Genomic DNA, 18,850 nt, shown 5'->3' with positions numbered 1-18,850 from the left:
TAGGTTTTTTTGAACTGTTCAGAGGAAGTTCCTCTGGATGCTAATTTGAATTTATATACCTCATGTTTTGGAGGTTTATCATATATATATATATGCATATATATATTTCATAAGATTTGGAAGGTTTTTAAGTAGAAACAAAGGAACCTTCAACAATGGTACTGAAGACGAAGGCTAAGTTTTTGTGAGAGCCAACACTGTAGCTGTCTGCCATGGCACCATCTTGGTATCAGTGCACCAGTGGATTCACCGGAATGTCAGCCTGCTCGCTGGGACTTGCTGGTGCTAAATCTTCCTTCATGCTCTCCATGGCCCAGGGAGAGCCATGGGGTTCTTGATAGGGGTTCTTATTCCTATTCTTTTAGCCCCAGTCTCTCCTAGTCATGGGATGCAATTTGTCTCACCAGCAGACCAGGAGACTGGTCCTGAGTTCACTGCACCTCCAGCTGAGTTCCTGCCACAGATAGGAAGGAAACACCAGGACTGCCCACTTCCCTCCAGCAGGTTGCCGTGAGCAGGGCACCCTTAGACAGCCTCATGATAAGTAAGATTAATGTCATCTCCTCCTCCAGCACCCAGGCCAAGTACTTGCTGGACTTTTTGGCCACTGGAATGAAGGGTCGTAGGTAGGAACATACAACCAGCCAGTGGAAAGTGGAGAAAAGAGCAATGAAGGCATGCTTTGTTAGCTGGGAATAGATAAGAGGGAGATACTTCATCAGGCAGAGGAAGGGGTAAGTGGAAAAGAGACAGGCTAGAACAGAAAGGAGGACCCAGGCCGTATCTGAAGGTGTCCGTGTGCCAGTGGCAATACTTCTTTGAGATCTCAGTCTTCACGCCTCCAAGCCTTCCCCCTAGGACTGTGATGTGGCCACACCCCCACTTCTCTTTCTATTGGGGGATGCTCAGAGGGGCTACCTGAGCGCGCTGCTCTGCTTGCACTTGCTTCACAGGAAGGATCTTGGATCTCCTGTCTAACAACTGTGCCAGGCAAGACAAGGGGGGACACAGTCTTGCCCTTCCTCTTGTGCCAACCTAGAAAGGTAGAGCCTTTGTTGCAATAGAAGCCCGGGCACCCACTATGTGGATACAAGGTGTGTCCTGCCAGGGGCCTGTGACGCTCTCCCATGCTTCTCCTTTTATGGTGTTAGCACCAGCAGCCTAGTTCTCCCTGAGTCTCCAGGGATGATGACACCTGGGATTGGAGGCACACAGGGCCAGACACTCAGCCCTTAAAAGGTTCTATGCGATATACATGTTTGCCTGTGCCTTTGTGTTTTCATTCCCCTCCTTTTTTTATTTTTATTTTTTTGTAAAATGTGGACTTCTGTGCTTTCATACTTGGTCAAAAGTACTTGTCCTGGTTACTGCACTGTTTTTGTGCATGAGAGGATTAGGGGGAAAGCCCATGTGGCAGAACAGGGGACCCCTGCCTTTTCCTTATCTGTGGTCTCTGGCACCTGAGTGGGGGCTTCTGGGAGAGGGCAGTGACATGTCCAAGTGTAATTTGTTCAGTTTGTAAACTGCTGTATTTGGAAGGGTTTTTTCTGTTGTTGATTTTTTTGGTGTTGCTCTGTGAGAGGACATCGCCACCTGGTGCTCATGAGGTGTATGTGCAGAACAATAAATGGCAATTGAACAAGCGCAAACTGCTTTGAGGAGATTATTGCACCTTAGAAGCTTTATTTGCTAGCCTTTTCCCTTTGACTCTGTAAGCAAGCACAACTCTCCCACCATTCTTTTGTAGTTTCTACAATTTTTTTCTATTAATATATTTGATTCTCTCTTTTCCCCATTTCCCCCACCCCTCCACCCCTCCAAAGAAACTAACCATATGGCATAGGATATATGGCTACTATGTGAACTTGTGGGGAAAAGATCATCCTTAAAATAGCACATGTTCTCTTCTTGAAGACCCTGTCACCTGAACAAAATATGGTGTATGTTTTGTGTTTTATTTATTTATTTGCCAGACCTGGGGCTTGAACACAAGGCCTAGGCTCTGTCCCTACCCCTGAACCACAGCCCCACTTCCCATTTCCTGGTGATTAATTGGAGATAAGAGTCTCAGGTTCTTTAGTGCCCGAGCTGGCTTTGAATTGAGATCCTTAGATCTCAGCCTCCTGAGTAGCTAGGACTACAAGGCGTGAGCCACCTCTGGCTTTGAACCATAATCCTCAGATCTCAGCCTCCTGAGTAACTAGGATTACAGTCATGCAGTCATGAGCCACCACGCCCAGCTCCCTGAGCTTCTTTTTTTTTTTTTTTTTTTTTTTTTAGAATCTCTAGAATTTATTCATCGAAATCAGAGGCATTTAGTTCATGCTATTCATTGAGTTTATCACACAGACACAGATACCACACAATATCCATATTGAGCCCAAGTGTCTTCCTTTTGAGGCTCATTTACATGTCTTTATATGCCACAACCCATCATTCAAATAATGGATATTTTCAATGCCAATCCCTTTGTTGATTTCTCAATATCTTCTGCAGACATCTTCATAACTCCAACACATAAAGCATGCTATTTTCTTTCTGCCATGATTGCAACAATGGTATCTACTGCAGCAGGGTAAAGCTTAGCTCCAGGAGAAGTTAAGCCTGGACACATGATATTTGCTCCACTGAGTACAAACTTGATGGCTCTTTTGTCAACTTGCTGGTGTGGCAAGATAAAAGGATATTTGTGAAGTAACCTTAGGGTTGGATAAAAAGGCCCTTCTCTTTGTCTAAAAAAACAGTAATTCTCCATTTACTGTTAGGATTTCTATATGTTCATGGCATTGAACAATTTTGACAGGATCTTTCTTAGGCATGATTTCATTAAGCCATGGCTCAATACCTGGAAATTGCTCTATCAATTGGTTCTTAATACCCTTAATAACAGAGGTTTTCAGTTGGATGCAGTTGGACACATTTTCTTTTTCATCAAATTTCTTGAACATGATCCAAGGTGAAGGGGGCGATGATAGAGAAGGGCCCGGAAAGGGAAAGAAATGGAATTAGCAAGGGCCCGGCAGATTCCCTTTACACGAGGAAGGCCGGCACTGACAGTCTCTCCCTGAGCTGCTTTTACTCAAGGCTTTTGAGTCACAGCTCCCCTTCAGGCTTTTTCTGCATATGTGGTACTGAGGAATAGAATCTAGGGCTTCATGTGTGCCAGGCACTAAGCCACATAGCTGGCCCAGGTGTACGTTTTAGTCATTCATAGGTGATTGGTTTTCAAATAAATGTTCAGTATTCATAAGAACACAGAGGGAATGCAAAGGTAGAGCCACTTTTGCCACCCATATCTGTAGTCCATAGAGTATGATTTCCTTGGAAGCCAGGACTGGGCTTTCCCAGCCACTACCAGCCCATGATGATCTGAATGAGAGCCAGAACCCAGCAGAGTCTGTGGATCAAATGCTTCATGAATGTCAACTGGAGACTTCACACAGTTAGGCAGTGAGTCAGGGCTTGTTGATGATGATTTTAATGCATATTTACACACCGTTTTGTTTGTTTCTGGTTATACAGAACTTTTTGTTGCAATGGGAAGTTAGTTCACTAAAAGTCTAAGCATCTTTGGTTACGCTGCTTTTGAGACACAGTAATTGTCAAAGAACTCTTAGAGGAAAGTCAGTCAGTGTTTGCAGAAATATGGTTAATTCAGCTGGCACATATGAAACTCCCAGAACCCACAAAACACTCAGAAGTTTAGAACATGCTGAAGAGAGGCAGAGTTAAAATGAAACAATTACAGGGGCAAGGAGTTTGGCCTAGTGGTAGAGTGTTTGCCTAGCATGCACAAAGAGCCAGGTTCAATTCCTCAGTACCACATACATAGAAAGAAAGCCAGAAATGGTGCTGAGGCTCAAGTGGTAGAGTTCTAGCCTTGAGAAAGTCCAAGGACAGTGCTCAGGCCCTGAGCTCAAGCCTAGGACTGGCAAAAAAAAAAAAAAAAAAAAAAAAAAAAGATGAAACAATTACAGAATCAAATCTCAGCTAGACAGTAGGGAGTACCAGGCTCCAATTCTATTTGCTTTCCCATATCTCAGTGGGAAATGAATGAATTCTTGATTCCCACAGATCTGAATACTCAAAACTCTTTAGATGGTGTCTACTGTCAGCACAAGCTCTTGGTTGGGAAGATTAACAAGGCAAAAACAAATTACCCTACACAGAAGGTAACTCACTAATGACATTGGATTTGATGGGTGAATACAGTCAGGTTTTTTTTTTTAATGTAATGGAGAGACATTGATGATGTGGCAACACTTACAATGAGATAAGACTGATATTAAAAATTTTGCAAAGCCCCAAATACCGTCAGGTGACAGTCCCCAGGGAAGTCATCCTGGAAACAGAAATGATTGCTTCCAGTGGTTTATGTCTCAAGACATGGATTTGATTGCGTCAGCCCTCTTTATGAGTTCAAAAGTGTTTCCTGAGGATTTGAGGACACTGGTCAGGAATCTAGGGAGTGGTCTGGTCTCAGTAAGTCCTTATAATGGGCCATCTGGAAAAAGTGGAATTAGTAAAGGCAACATTTTTCCACTGAGATAACTTTAAGATAACCCAGGGAGATGACACAATCCATAAATCTGGAGCCTTTGAAGCTAAAAAAAAGAAAAAAACAGCACCAAGGCACAGGACACCCTGTGTCTTTTTAGGACTCTTGTCAGCATTTGGTAACATGAAATCCAGGCAAAATACATGAATGGCAGTGCTTAAGGCACAAACTCTTAAGCCATTACAAACTCAAAAGTAAATAAAATGCAAGGTAAGCATGGATGGCTCTCATCTCTACTAGAAATCTAATAGGCAGCCCAGAGCCCAGGCAGGGAAGTTTGTTAGACTCTAGTCAATACAGTACTCAGAAAAAGCTAGAAGTGGCACTGTGGCTCAAGTAGTGGAGGGCTAGCCTTGAGCACAAAGAGGCTCTGGTGCAGTGCCCAGACTCTGAGTTCAAGCCTCAAGGCCAGCCAAAAACAAACAAACAAAAAGTAAATACAGTTTACAAATCCACAGGCTTAACATGTCTCCCTCTACCCCCCCCCCCCCCCACACACACACACTGCATTCAGGAAGAGATCCTTTGAGATAAATCTGAGAACAGATAACCCCATTTTTGAGCCAGCTCCTCGGGTGGCTTTTTAATGAATAAATCACAGTTCTTCTCTCCTCCCCCACCTAGGCTGGCAATACCCTTTTCATTTCTTACTCCACTCCCACCCCCAACGCTTAAGAAGTCACCACATGGTACCTGCTTTTTGTTGTCCCGTTCACTCCAACACTTGAGAAGGTGAGAGACAGCAGTCATGAAAGGCATGCTTGAAAGACAGGGGTCTCAGGATGACTAGAAAGGGTTACCCCTCCCCCCGCCACTGGAAAGAGTCAAGCCGGACTTTGCCCTTGCTCTTGGTTGTAGCCCTCTCCAGAGGTGGCAAAACTCTCCCTTTCTTCTGGCTCCTCGACGGCCTGGTAACCTCTTTTCTTGTACCTCCGGATGCCATAGATGGTCAAAGCCATGGCAGCTGCCAGGACGATGGTGACTCCCAATGTGACCCCAGCCGCTGCCCCTCCTGACAGACCACTGCCCTCACCGTGGACAATGGTCATAGCTCTCCGCAACTCCAGCGGCTCGCCCAGCTTCCACTGGTGGGTCTGAGAGTCTTTAATCCAGGAGTTGGCACTCTCACTGTTGGTCACCATGATCGTGTTGGTGGCAGCCTGGCTCATGAGAGGTGGCCTAGTGTAAGGCGGGAGCCTGGCAGGGGGCAAGACTCCATTGGTGAATACTCCGGCCTTGACGCAGTAGGAGATTTGGCATCCGTCGCTGATGAGGGCCAGGTGCTGGCTGAAGCCCCCAGGACACTTTTGCAGAGAAGGAACCCCGAGGTCATTGGAGATGGCTGAATTCACCAAGGGGTTGCCCACAGCACAGCTGAAGAAGCCACCGAAGGGAACTGAGAACTTGTAGCCCAGCTCGTAGTCCTGAGAGGCGCACACCTTGAGACTCTCAAACAGACTCAGTGGAATGAAGCCAGCAGGACACGACTGGGCATTGGTCAAGGGGTTCATGCTCTTACTACTGAAAAGACCCCCAAAGAGAAGCCCAGAGTTCTCAGGTACCTGCCCACTGGCTGCACACCAGAAAGCCCTAAATTCAGCCTTCGCCACCCGGAACACATCTTCACACACTGTCTTACAGAAGACAAGGAGGGTGCATTTCCGCCGACACTCCAGATGATTGTAGCCCTCCTCGTGGATCTGAGTCAGGAGGTGGACGGACTGGTAACCCGAGGGACAGGAGAAGTTCCCCGTGAGTGGATTCTTCTGCTCTAAGTTCTGGCAGAGGACCACCTCGTTCCCTGAGAGTTGGGTACACTCCTGATACACCCCACCGAAGGAAAAGTTGGTCATCTTCCCTTCACAGGAGCCATCGTCTGTATTGGCCTGAAAATTAAAGTTGGGGGAATTGACATCAGTGCAGCCAGGGTAGGTATTAAAGGCGTAATAGCGTCTCACCGCGCTCTCTACCGTCTTGGACAGCTTCTTCACCAGGGGGCCTGGCAAGGATGGCAGCCTGTCTGGCTCGATGAAGAAATGCAGGGGCAGCCCAGTACGGTCCACAGCTACCAGGTGGTTGGTGATGCCCTGCTGCCAGGCTTGGAGGGTGATCCCGGGGTAAAACGGAAGGCCTCCCATGCTCTGCACCCTGGAGTGGGTTCTGTTTGCCAGGTAGGCTTTGGTCAAGGCGGTCTGGGAAGTGTAGTTCTCTTCCAGTTTGAAGTTCACGACATTCAGGAAGGAGATTCCTGCAGCTGCCGTTATGGCCGTGCGGCTGCTCTGGCTATCTTGGAGGAAGGTGGACCTGAGGTGATCTTCCTGGACAAGAGCCGCCCCGGCGTCCACACTGGTGATGACATGCGTGCCGTAGTTCAGGACCAGGAGTTCAGCCAGGTAGGTGGCCATTCTGGTCTGGTTGTTCTCCAGACGGTCACAAATATCCATGAGCTGCTGCGTAAACTCCCAGCTGAGTTCTGAGGTGGGGCTCATCTTGGCTATGTAGACCAGGTTTCTGACTTGCACTCGGGTGGTGATGGCTTGCTCTTTCACTTGCAGGGTCTTCATCCTCTGGAACTCGGTAGAGAACTTGCCGTTGACCTTGGAGAAGAGTGAGAGCTCGGTGTTGATGGAGGAGGCGGTGCTGCTCTGGTAATTCTTCCAGGATTCCAGGATTTCTGAATTCATCTCCAAGTTGCTCTCCTTCTGTGGAATGGTGAAGACAGCGTCGGGGATGATGTATTGTCCATCCTCGGTGGTCTTGCAGTGGGTGTAGGTCAAATCCAACACCCGTCCCATGTCCACATTCCTCGGATTATCCCAGCCCCCGCCCGGCAGAACCTCTAGGACCGGTAATTTCAAAGCATTCTTGCAAGTTTGAAATCCGGCCTGGTCAGTCTCTCCCAGAGATGGGTCTGATCTCACGCAGCATGTAGCCAAGGCCCAGAGGAGCGTGGCAGCTCCCAGGCCTCTCATGGCTCAGGCCTCTCACCAGCTCTGAATAATCGCCAGGGGACTTGGTGCACAAACTGGAAAATGGAAAAAAGACAGCCTCTGCTACAAACAGCAATTTCAACAGTTCTCCCAAAGCCACAGGTTCCTCTTTATGCTAGACCTACTTGTCAAATGGGGAAATGAGAGTTGGTGGGAATATTAAGGTCTATTTGAACTTTGAATAAAAAGTATGCTGTACTAAGATATGCAAAAAAAATTACTCTAAATCTTGGACAGTTCAATACCCATGTTCCCCTCTTTCCTCTTAGCCCCCCCCCCCCCCCCACATACATACACACTGGGTAATGTACAGGGAATCTGCTTGGTTCTCAGAATTCAGTTTTTTTCCAGGGCTTGGCTGACTGACTACTTTTCTCTCAGGGAATCTTCAGCTCAGTCCCCAACCCAGAATCTTAATCTAAATGTAAATTTCCACTTCCCCATCCTCCCACCCCTAGATTATAGGCACCCAAATTCCTAGAGGCAGAGGGATTGGAGTAGGCCACTTTAACAATAGGTTCCCCTGATCTGCAAGACCTGCACCATAAACTTGCCAACCTCTCCAGACCCTCCACTTCTGGTGACCCTAACCCTCACCCTTTGAACCCTCCAGCTCCCAGTGACCCAGCCCCCTAATGTGACCCTACTGGCACCCCTCCACCCCTGCCCCCAGCACAGCAGGCCTACCTAGGGCCTCCAAACTCTCCTTAGGTCACCATGGAGTCCCTCTGCAACTCTCTATTAAAGTTAATCTGGCCTGTTGAACTCACTTTCTGCTCTGTCTTTATTCTAATACCCTAGTGACTCAGTTTGTTAACAATAAGCACCCCAAAAAAGTATGATCTCCTACCTCACCACATTCTCCAGCAGGAAGCTTTGGTGGGGCTTTTCAGTCAATCTCTAGGACTCTAGCTCTCTTCTGGAGCTAGAAAGTCAGTTTCTTTTCACTGGAAATGCAAATGCTAGTTGCTACGTCATCTTTTATGAGGTGTCCCACCTCGAACTAATCCAGACTTGCCCTGGGACAAGGCCCAACCCTAAAGTTTTCCCATTGGCCTCAGGCTGTGGAGGTTGTTCTCATGGAAGAACTGGGAGTGGAAACCTTGGATCTGTGCCTGTGTGCACTCATTGTTTTAAGGCCCCATGGCCTTCATTGGGTATGGCTTTATCTGGAGGCAGATATGGGTAAGAAGAGGAGTCTGCTTGCAGTACACAGGAAATCCTTAGTCTTCCTTGTGAAAAGCATTCAGAATGATGGTGAGGGAGCCAGACCCGCCAGTGTGGTGGCTCACAACTGTAATCCTAGCTACTCAGGAGGCTGAGATCTGGGAGTCAAGGTTCAAAGCCAGCCCAGGCACTACAAACCCATGAGACTCCTATCTCCAATTAATCACCAGAAAATGAGAAATGGGCTTGTGGCTGAAGGGTAGGGTGGTAACCTTGAGCTGAAGAGTTCAGGGACAATGCCCAGGCCTGGAGTTCAAGCCCCATGACACCCTCCCCCACAAAAAAAAATGCCAGTGAGGGGCCCCACATTGCTGTCATTTCCTTTCAGTTAGAAATGTTCCACCAAAAAAAGAAAGAAAATAAAAAGTCAACCAAAACCAAAGGCCACATGATAGTCTAGGTTTTGATTTACACAGATTTTTGAAGTACCCAGTGTCCAAGAAATATATGTGTGTTTGCACACACATACACACACACACACACAAGCACATATATATATATTGTATATATATACATATATATATATATCTTCTCCGCACATGCAGTTTGCAGTACATGTATTTGTAGTTATATCTTTAAATTTTCATTTCATTGCTAAGTGCTAGTAATTTCTGAAGGTTCATAAAAGAAAGTATGGTACTTCATTACTCAGTTAATGAGTCACAATTAATTTGTTATATGCTTAGAAGAACATAACTTCATAGATGGCCTTTTTTTTAACTTTTTTTTTTTGCTAGTCCTGGGGCTTGAACTCAAGGCCTGAGCACTGTCCTTGGGCTTTTTCAAAGCTAGTGCTTAACCACTTGAGCCACAGCACCACTTCCAGCTTTTTTTTCCTATGAATGTGATACTGAGAAATCAAACCCAGGTCTTGGTGCATGCTAGGCAAGCACTCTACCACTAGGCTAGACTCCTTGCCCCATAGATGGCCTTGTGTGTATCTGGTGCCAGGTTTCTTTGACCTCATAAATTAGAATGGTATTTCCAGACTCCAGGACCAGGATTAACTAAAACCTAGCTCCATTAATTATTTGGGATTATTAGACCATAGAACAATTAGCCTTAGCTGATAGGAATCTGCTTTGCAAAGTAATGCTCTCATGGCTTGGCCCACTGAGTACCAGCCAGCCTCCAGTCCCAAATCTTTTCTTTTTTTTTTTGCCAGACCTGGGCTTGAGCTACTGTCCTTGGACTTTCTCAAGGCTAGAGCTCTACCACTTGAGCCTCAGCATCACTTCCAGCTTTTTTCTTTTTTTTTCATATATTTTTATTGTAATTAATTTAAAAAGGTTACATTATATTCGCCACATAGAAGGTGCATTAATTCACATACATTGATACCCTTTCTCATGTCTTGGTCCCCATTTCCCTCCCCCCCACCCCCCACCCCTCATCTTGGTTTACCCCCTTCCTTATCCAATTTCAAATAACCAAATACAAATATATCCAATGTATCAGATAACAAAGTGAGATACTGTAACAATATGAGATAACTAAGGGACAGCAAAAGAGACGAGAGATAACATAGTACATTAAGGACAACAATCAATCATTGTTTCTATATCCTGGAGGTCCTTTCATTTAGCTATATGGCCTTATGTATCTAGGTTTTGCTCTATTGTAAATCTCTGCCAGGAGAGCCCAAGGTTTCTACTGATTATGACAAATGAGGGAAACCATTGAGCCTATGTTCCTTTGTGTCTGGCTTACTTCACTTAATATGATTTTTTCTAAGTCTTTCCATTTCCTTACAAATGGGGCAATGTCATTCTTTTTGACAGCAGCATAGAATTCCATTGTGTATAAATACCACATCTTGTTGATCCACTCATCAACTGAGGGACATCTGGATTGGTTCCATATCTTTGCTATGGTAAAGAGTCCAGTTTTTTCTATGTATGTGGTACCGAGAAATCGAACCCCGGTCTTGGTGCATGCTAGGCAAGCACTCTACCACTAGGCCAAACTCCCGGTCCCCCAAAATCTTAATCTAAATATGAAAGCCCACTCTCCCACAGGCACCTGAGAGAGGAGCCTGAAGCCAGCTATGCACCAGAAACTTACAAAACTCTGAATACTCAGCTACCTGCAACCCTGTCCCCAAACCATTACCCTACTTACGTTCCTGCTTCCCTGCCCCCAGCACACCAGGCCTCCGGACCTCTTGACTCTCCTCAGGTCGCCATGGTGACCCTCTCTAACTCCCTATTAAAGTTGATCTGGTGTGTTGAATTTGCTTTCTGCTCTCAGTCTATTCTAGTCCCCTCATGATTCAGTTTGCTAACAATAAGAACCCAGAAAAAGTATGACTTCCTACCTCACCACGTTGGTTGGGCTTTGCAGTCAATCTGTAGGACACAGTGTTTTGAAACTTGCCTGACTGCTCTCTCCTAGAGCTCCAGAGTCAGTTTCATTTTACTGGAAATGCAAATGCTAGTTACTACGTCATCATTTTTGAGATGCCTCCAGCAAATCCTAACTGGAGGTGGAACAAGACCCAACCCTTAGCTTTCTTGTGGGCTTCAGGCTAATAGAATGCCAAGCTGTTAATGAAGATTCCAATTGTCTCCTGTAGCTCCTAGAATCAAACCATGAAAACCAGAAGTAAGGCTGCTAGTGGAAAAAAAATGTTTCTGTTCACAGATTGGTATTATCATCTGTCTATATCTTGAAAAGAAGGTTCCAGAAATGAAAGTCTTTTGGAGTGCTACAAATGTATGGGATTTTCAAAGAGTAAAGCTGCTGGCTGAGCTTCACAGACTGAGTTTCGCTACTCTTTTAAAACCTTGATATTCTTCTATAAACTCGGAAATGCTATGTTATTAGTCTACACAGGCCACAGTTGTTATGCTTCAGGGAAGTGCGTTTTACTGGTCTTCCTTGACGGGTTATTTTATGAATTAATACCCATTCCATTCTTGGTTAGAAAAACAAAACTCATATAGAGAATGTTCTGGGTAATTTCTTCCTTCCTTCCTTCCTTGTTTCTTTTTATTGTAAAAGTGATATATAGAGGAGTTCCAGTTACCTAAGTCAGGAAATGAGTACATTGCTTTTTGAACAGTGTCACCTCTTCCCTGGTTTTCTCCCTCCTGGCCCGGCCTCTCCCCTACAAGTTGTCAACATAATGTTGATTACTGCTGCGTTAGTTCACACATTGTCCCTTCATCATTTTTGTGTGCTGTAATCTTCCTCATTTTATCACAGACAAAACTGAAGACAGATAAAAGAACCAACAATACTGAAATTTGATGGTAAACCATTTTAAAATCAAAACTACTTCAAATGGCTTGGATAACAAGAAACTCTCGTGAGGCACAGAGGCTTATACCTGTAGTCCAAGCTACTGACAGGCAGAGATGGGGAAAACTGCAGACAGAAGCTAATGAGGACAAAAAAAAAAGTCCAAGAGACCCCATCCCAACCAATAAAAACCTGGATGTGGTGATGTGCGCCTGTCTTCCCTACTATATGAGAAACGTAAATAGGAGATTGTGACACAGGCCAGCCCAAGAAAGAATGCGTTTGAAAAACAAAGCAAAAGTTTCTGGGAGTATAGCTCAAATGATAGAGCACAAACATGAAGTCCTGAGCTCAAACTCCAATAGTACCAAAGGAAAAAAGTTCTCATGTCGTAAAGTGTAGGATATACATTTAGCATTGCCTCAACTATATACAGATAGCAATAGATATAGATTATAGATATATATCTAGGTAGGTAGGTAGGTAGGTAGGTAGGTAGGTAGATAGATAGATAGATAGATAGATATAGATATAGAAAGAGGGGCTTCTATACTATTGATAGTTTTATTTCATTAATATATTTCATTGAGTTACTTTTATTTTCCCCCTCTTACCTTCTGTATTTTTTTCAGTGAGTGATAAATGTCTTACTCATTTGATAAATTTTTACTAAGAACCTACTAATAATTTCAAAGAACAATAAGTACATTTGTATTCAGAATATTATATAAAGAAATAAAAAACTATTTCTAGCATTTTCATATGTCTGAAATGTCCAAAGCCCATAGTTTCTGAAATTCCTATGCTCAAGGAAGTTGTTTTTTTTTTGGTTCCTGGGTAACAATGAAAAGAGGGAAGTGCAAAGGATAGATGTGTGGAATGCAAACTTTGAATGTCAGGGGCCGGAAGTGAGTTTCATAATGGACGGATGCGAGGAAGTAGAGCAAAGCACTTGCCTTGTGTGTCTCATCCACACCTTTCTGGTTTTATCCGATTTATTTGTTTACTTTTGCCTATCCTAGGGCTTGAACTCAGGGCCTGGGCACTGTCTCTGAGCTTCTTTTTGCTCAGAGCTAGCACCCTACCACTTGAGCTACAGTGCCACCCACTTCTGGCTTTTTCTGTTCATGTGCCAGGAACTGAGGAATTAAACCCAGAGCTTCATACATGCTAGACAAGGACTCTACCACTAAGCCACATTCCCAGCCCTTGTTTTATTCCTTCCTCAGACAATTCTTCTGTCATTTCTTACTGAAATAGGTTCACATTTTCATAAGCTCTCCAGATGGCCACAGTTGTTGAGGAAAGGCCCGTGGTTTGCCACAGGCTCACACCTGAAATCCTAGCTTTTTAGAAGGCTGAGATCTGAGGACCCTGGCTCAAAATCAGTCTGGGCTGAAAATTCTGGAAGACTTTTATTGCCAATAAAGTACTCAGAAAAAGCTGGAAGTGATGCCCAAGTGGTAGCGTGCTAGCTTTGAGCTCCAAGAGGTTCAGAGACAGTACTCAGGCCCTGAGTTTGAAGTGGGGATGCTCCGTAAAACCGGAGCCATCTTGACCATATAGTGGATAAGGCCTTGGGTTTAACTGGTGCCATCTTGTCTTCATGATGGAGAAAAGGGAAGTCCAACCTCCCAGGTGATGGGTGTGCTTGACTTCCAAGATGCAGGTAAAGAGACATGGATGATAGGTTACTGGACCTGTCAGTCATGTCCCTTGAACTTGGGAGACTCCCACCTTTCCTGTGACCCTACCCCCTAACCTGACCAGCTTCATATCATTTCACAATTACTGTGGCTGCTGTCTCCACTCTCTGCTTCAGTCAACAGGGCACCACTTCAGCTCTCCGTTGGGGTTGATCTGGGTTGTTGGTAGTGTTTTTCTGCTCTTTCTTTCCTCTCCTGCTCTCCTGGTCAGTAGATCTGTGGGTACAATGGCTGCAGGTCTTTGTGACAAGAACCTACCTGCTGATGCCACTATTCTAATAGAAGACTCTCAAAATATGGCTTCTCTGTACCTTGCTGTCTAGGTTCACCTTAGGACAAATTCAAGCCCCAGGACCAGAAGAAAAGAACGAACAAACACTGAATTTGGACCCCTAGAAAAACAGACAACTGTTCCACAGTAGATATGCATGCCTCTGTGGTTCCTGAATGCCATTTCACTTCCTCCATTAAGAAACAAGAGGGAAGTCCCCATCAGCTTTCTTTCTCAGCCTGAACATGTGCAAAACTTCTGACTCCCTCTCACGTGGAGCTAAGTGGTGATTCATATCTAAAGTTCACATCTGTGTGGGCTTGGAGCTGGTGTAGGTGCTTTCTATTTCTGCATTTGACCTGAGGTCTGAGACTGTTTCATGTGTCAGGACCAGACATTCTTCCCCTGACTCAGTGGAAATCAAGGAAACCAATCTGATCACTGGTGGGCAAAGCATTGATTAATGGATGGGAGAGCTGTGACTTTTATAGATTCTGGAATCTTCTTTGTTCTGGAAAATCTAGGTGGGTTAGTGGAGAAAGTGTGGATATTTTCTTTTTGTTTGCTTTCTTCGTTGGTCTTGGAGTTTGAACTCTGGGCCTGGGCATTGTCCCTAAGATCTTCAGCTCAAAGCTACTGCCCTACCCCTGGGCCTGGGTGTTTTCCCTGAGCTCTTCAGCTCAAGACTACCACCCTACCCTGGGAGCCACAGCACCACTTCTCCTTTTCTAGTGGTTAATTGGAGATGAGAGTCTCACTAAGAGTCTCACAGTCTTCAGTGCCTGGGCTGGTTTTGAGCCATGATTCTCAAATCTCAGCCTCCTGAGTAGCTAGGATTATAGGCGTGAGCCACCATGCTTGGCTGGATATTTTCTTTTTTGAACCATGGATTCCTAACCTGATGTTTTGAGAGTTGCTTTGTCAGCTCCTTCCCCTCAGAGGCAGTGCTTCCAGCCAGGATTGTTTGCCTACTGACCACAAAAATAAGAAGGCAGCAGTATCATGATTTCCTTTTAATCTGGAGGGGAAAACCTAAAGACCATGAGAAATTCTACATGTTGTCATTGAAAGTCCACAGTTTGGCAGCCAAAAGTTGGTTAGTAGCTGCACAAGCCAAAAGTGCAGACGGTCACAACAGTGAACATTAACAAATTAGAGAAAAGATAAAAATGGAATCTACATTTCATCTCTCTCCCATACACTGTTCTGAGGCCTGATGGTTTCAGGCACTCTTCTGGCAGACATTTACATGATTAAACAGTGCCTACACTTGTATTGAGCTGTGATGAGTTAAGTAATTTTCCTCTAGGTTTGCCTCATAGCCATCCATTTTCCTTTCTCCTTTCATATTTGCTGTTCCGCAATTGTCTCTCCCAACAAAATAATAACATAGAGCACTTCCTAATAATACAGTGGCCCTTTTGTATGCTCCAGTACTTATTGCTCTGTGTGCTAATAGACTTGTTTTCTGACTCTCTCTTAAGGAGAGATGTGTCTTTAGTTTGTCATTTTCTTCCTGGAGTATTGCACAATGTTTTGTGTATGGCAAATATTCAACCGATATTGGCCTAGAATAAGTAAGTAAAGCAGTGAATACACCTGACAGATCTTACAAAATGTCAAACACTTCCCTGAAAAAGCCAACGGTAACTGGTTAGATACTAATATTCGAGCTCAGACAACATTATTGTAGAACTTCCATTTCAGTTTACTTTGAGTCTCATGAGCATATATTCTGAAGTTCGCTTGTGTTATTTGTATTTCTTAGTGTGGATGAATTTGCTTGTCTGGTCTAAAATTATATTCCCTGGGAATTCCCTGGGAATGTTGCAAACTCAGTGTCTACTGTAACAAATAAATGACAAAGCACAAAGATATTTCTCCTTTTGCCTTATTTACATCAGGTCTGCACTGCCTGACTGAGTTCACAACCCCTTCCATCCCCACCTCTGTCCCCGTCTTTCATGGTACTTGTAGCAAATGGTGGTATCCCAGACTCCCTTTTCCTTAACTTCCTAATTCTTCTACAAAGATTTACAGTCAGTGTAACTTAACAACAGGGTTATATTGTTATAAATGTATCATTCAGTCAAGTGTGAGCATGACAAAATAAAGTTGTGAGTTTAATTTCCTGCTACTAGGTGAAGATGGTCTGTTTTGCTTTTTGTTGTTTTCCTTTTTGGTCCTGTTTGTTCATTTATCTGTCTTTGGGAGGGCTGAGAGGGGAACGGAAATGGAGGGACAAACAGTGAACAAATGCAGCAGTGATACTCACTAGACACTATGTTGACAATAAACTATACAGCCAGACACAGTGGCTCGAGTCTGTAATCCTAGCTACTCAGGAGGCTGAGATCTGAGGATCTCGGTTCAAAACCAGCACGAGCAATACAAAGCCCAGAGTCTCTGATCTCCAATTAATTACTAGAAAATGGGAAGTGGAGCTGTGGCTCAAGAGTAGGGCGGTAGCCTTGAGCGGAAGAGCTCAGGGACAGCACCCAGGCCCAGAGTTCAAGCCCTATGACCTGTGCCCTCCGCCCCCCCCCCAAAAAAAATGAACAATACAGCTTGTGGGTAAGGACAGGAGGGTAAAACTGGAAGAGAGCAAAGGAAGCAGTGACATGATCCAAATAGAAATGAACTCAGTACCTGACTTATGAAATGGTAACCTCTCTGTACATCAGCTTAATAATAACAATTGAAATTCTTTTTAAGTACTTATACAAACCTAGACAGTATAATGTGCTATGCAATGTTTTTTTGTTTCCAGGTTAATCATTCAGCATGGCGTGTGTGTGTGTGTGTGTGTGTGTGTGTGTGTGTGTGTGTGTGTGTGTGCTGTTCTTGGGCTTGAATTTAGGGGCTGGGCAAAGTCCCTGAACTGTTTTTACTTAAGACTAGTGATTTACTACTTGAACATCAGTTCTACATCTGGCTTTTTAGTTTGTTTGTTTGGTGATTAATTAGAAATAAGAATCTCAGAGACTTTCCTGCCCAAGCTGGCTTCAGCCTCATGGGTATATAGGATTACAGGCACAAGACAGTGTTGTATTGGCATATGTTGACATGATGAATGAAGCAAAATGAGATTAAATTGGATACAACCGAAACTGGTATAACCAAGTGACCCAGCCAATACATGTTGTATGAAGCTGCTGCCAGCATAACATTGCCTACTGCTTTACAGTGAACTCCTATTTTCAATAAATACGAATAGATTCTAAAAATAATGATTCAACATGTTTACAAAATACATTTTTTTTAAAAAAAGAGCCAAATGAGAACCAGGTTCCTCGCTCCAGATTTTTTCTTGGTCTTGGTTAAGACTTTCTGTCTTTTATTTCTTCTAATCTCTTGAATCTACACTCTCATCTCTACCTCGAAAAAATTAGGGCATTATGCGACATGAAAAAACACAGTACTAGTTAGGACATGTTGAGATTAAGTTTCTCTTTCCCAGTCTGCCACTAACCTATTGGCAACTTAGCGAATTGCTTCCTCCTCTCTGGGTTTCCTTTCTAACATCTGCCTGCCTCATGACTCATGATTTTGCAATCCAGTTACACTAATCTGGTTCAGCTAAAATCTGTGGTCATGACATTGTTTCTAAAAGCTTTAGGAATGTTTTATTGTAGGTCATGACATGCATATTTCCCCTTAGTTGTAACTGTTGATACTTCTCCCTGGTGATGGGTTTTTATCTTGGGTGGTTTTGGACTGATAAGTCTTAAGTTCATTTTCTACCAGGGTTGTTTGCTATAGGGCTGCGCTGTTCTGGCTTGTGGCTAAAACCACCTTGGTGGTTTGTGCTTTGCTTCTGCTAAGATCAGATCATTTATCCTGTGAGTTCATTTCTTGGCTTGAATCAATTAGAACAAAGACCCACATCAGTGTCCTCATCAATGTAGACAAAGGTCTTTTTTCTAATTAAGTATTTTTCTTGTTATTATAAAGTTGATATACAGATGGGTTCCCGTTTCATAAGTCAGGTAATGAGTACATTTCTTTTTGGATAGCGTCACCCCTTCCCTCACTCTCTCCAAGTTTTTGTCCTCCTTCCATCTCCACCCATAAGTTGTAAAGTTCATTTTCAACACAGTGTCTACCGACTAACTACCATTGCTGTGTTTGTTCACCTTTGCAAAGGTGTTTTTCATATTGGGATATTTTCAATTTCCCCCTGAGAACAGGATATAGGACAGTGGCCTGCTCCCTTCCCACATCCCCAAACACACAGATATCCTGCCATTAGATCTAGAGCTGGTTCAAAAAGCCCCTGAGCCACAGGCCTCAGGCCCTACTGACTGCCCTGGTTCTGAGTTCTCTCTTTCTGGTACTACGGCATTTTCCTTTCTCGCCTTAAATTCCAGTCATTGTGTTTGAACAAATATGTCTGTCCCTGAGTACATGTTAGTTTTCCAGGTTCACTCAACTAGCTCAGTCCTTTTGTGATTATTTGCTATGGTAAATGTTTTCATAAATAGTAGAGGTGAATATAAACATATATTGTAGTATCATATATTGATACTTATACATATATTGATCTTATTATTTGTTATGGTTAATATTTTCACAAATAGAAGAGGTGGCTAGAAACATGCATTGTAGTATCTTGACTTTGAGAAATAAACTCTCTTGATGTCTCTCTGAGAGGAAGAGAGAGAGAGAGAGACAGAGAGAGAGAGACAGAGACAGAGACAGAGTGAGAGACACAGAGAGAGACACAGAGAGAAAGACAGAGAGAGACACAGAGAGAGACAGAGAGAGAAAGAAAGACAGAGAGAGAGACAGAGACAGGGAGACAGAGAAAGACAGAGAGAGACAGAGACAGACACAGAGAGAGAGAGAGAGAGAG

At 44.0% G+C, this 18,850-nt stretch overlaps 1 protein-coding gene and 1 pseudogene across 2 annotated transcripts; both read right to left on the bottom strand.

Annotated features, from left to right (window-relative positions):
• Positions 1-1,817: 1,817 nt before the first annotated feature.
• LOC150052561 (malignant T-cell-amplified sequence 1-like) lies at positions 1,818-5,044 on the bottom strand (annotated as a pseudogene).
• Positions 5,045-5,126: 82 nt separating this feature from the next.
• Mpeg1 (macrophage expressed 1) lies at positions 5,127-11,175 on the bottom strand. 2 transcript variants are annotated; one of them, XM_090347616.1, is made up of 2 exons: positions 11,093-11,175; positions 5,127-7,583 (listed from the first exon to the last, which is right to left on the bottom strand). In XM_090347616.1, exon 2 carries the CDS (start codon positions 7,528-7,530, stop codon positions 5,383-5,385), a length of 2,148 nt encoding a protein of 715 aa, XP_090203742.1. In that variant the 5' UTR covers positions 7,531-7,583; positions 11,093-11,175; the 3' UTR covers positions 5,127-5,382. The 2 variants fall into 2 exon arrangements, with proteins under 2 accessions (XP_090203742.1, XP_090203743.1); XM_090347617.1 differs by lacking the exon at positions 11,093-11,175 and adding an exon at positions 8,399-8,659.
• Between the last annotated feature and the right edge of the window lie 7,675 nt (positions 11,176-18,850).

The sequence above is a fragment of the Megascapheus bottae genome, chromosome 16 (assembly GCF_031878675.1).
Source record: "Megascapheus bottae isolate mThoBot1 chromosome 16, mThoBot2.hap1, whole genome shotgun sequence".
Classification (NCBI taxonomy): domain Eukaryota; kingdom Metazoa; phylum Chordata; class Mammalia; order Rodentia; family Geomyidae; genus Megascapheus; species Megascapheus bottae.
This window is presented reverse-complemented; position numbering and strand designations above follow the sequence as displayed.

Coding starts and splice junctions, on each gene's coding strand:
- Mpeg1 (XM_090347616.1), bottom strand. CDS start 7,530: ATGAGAGGCCTGGGAGCTGCCACGCTCCTCTGGGCCTTGGCTACATGC.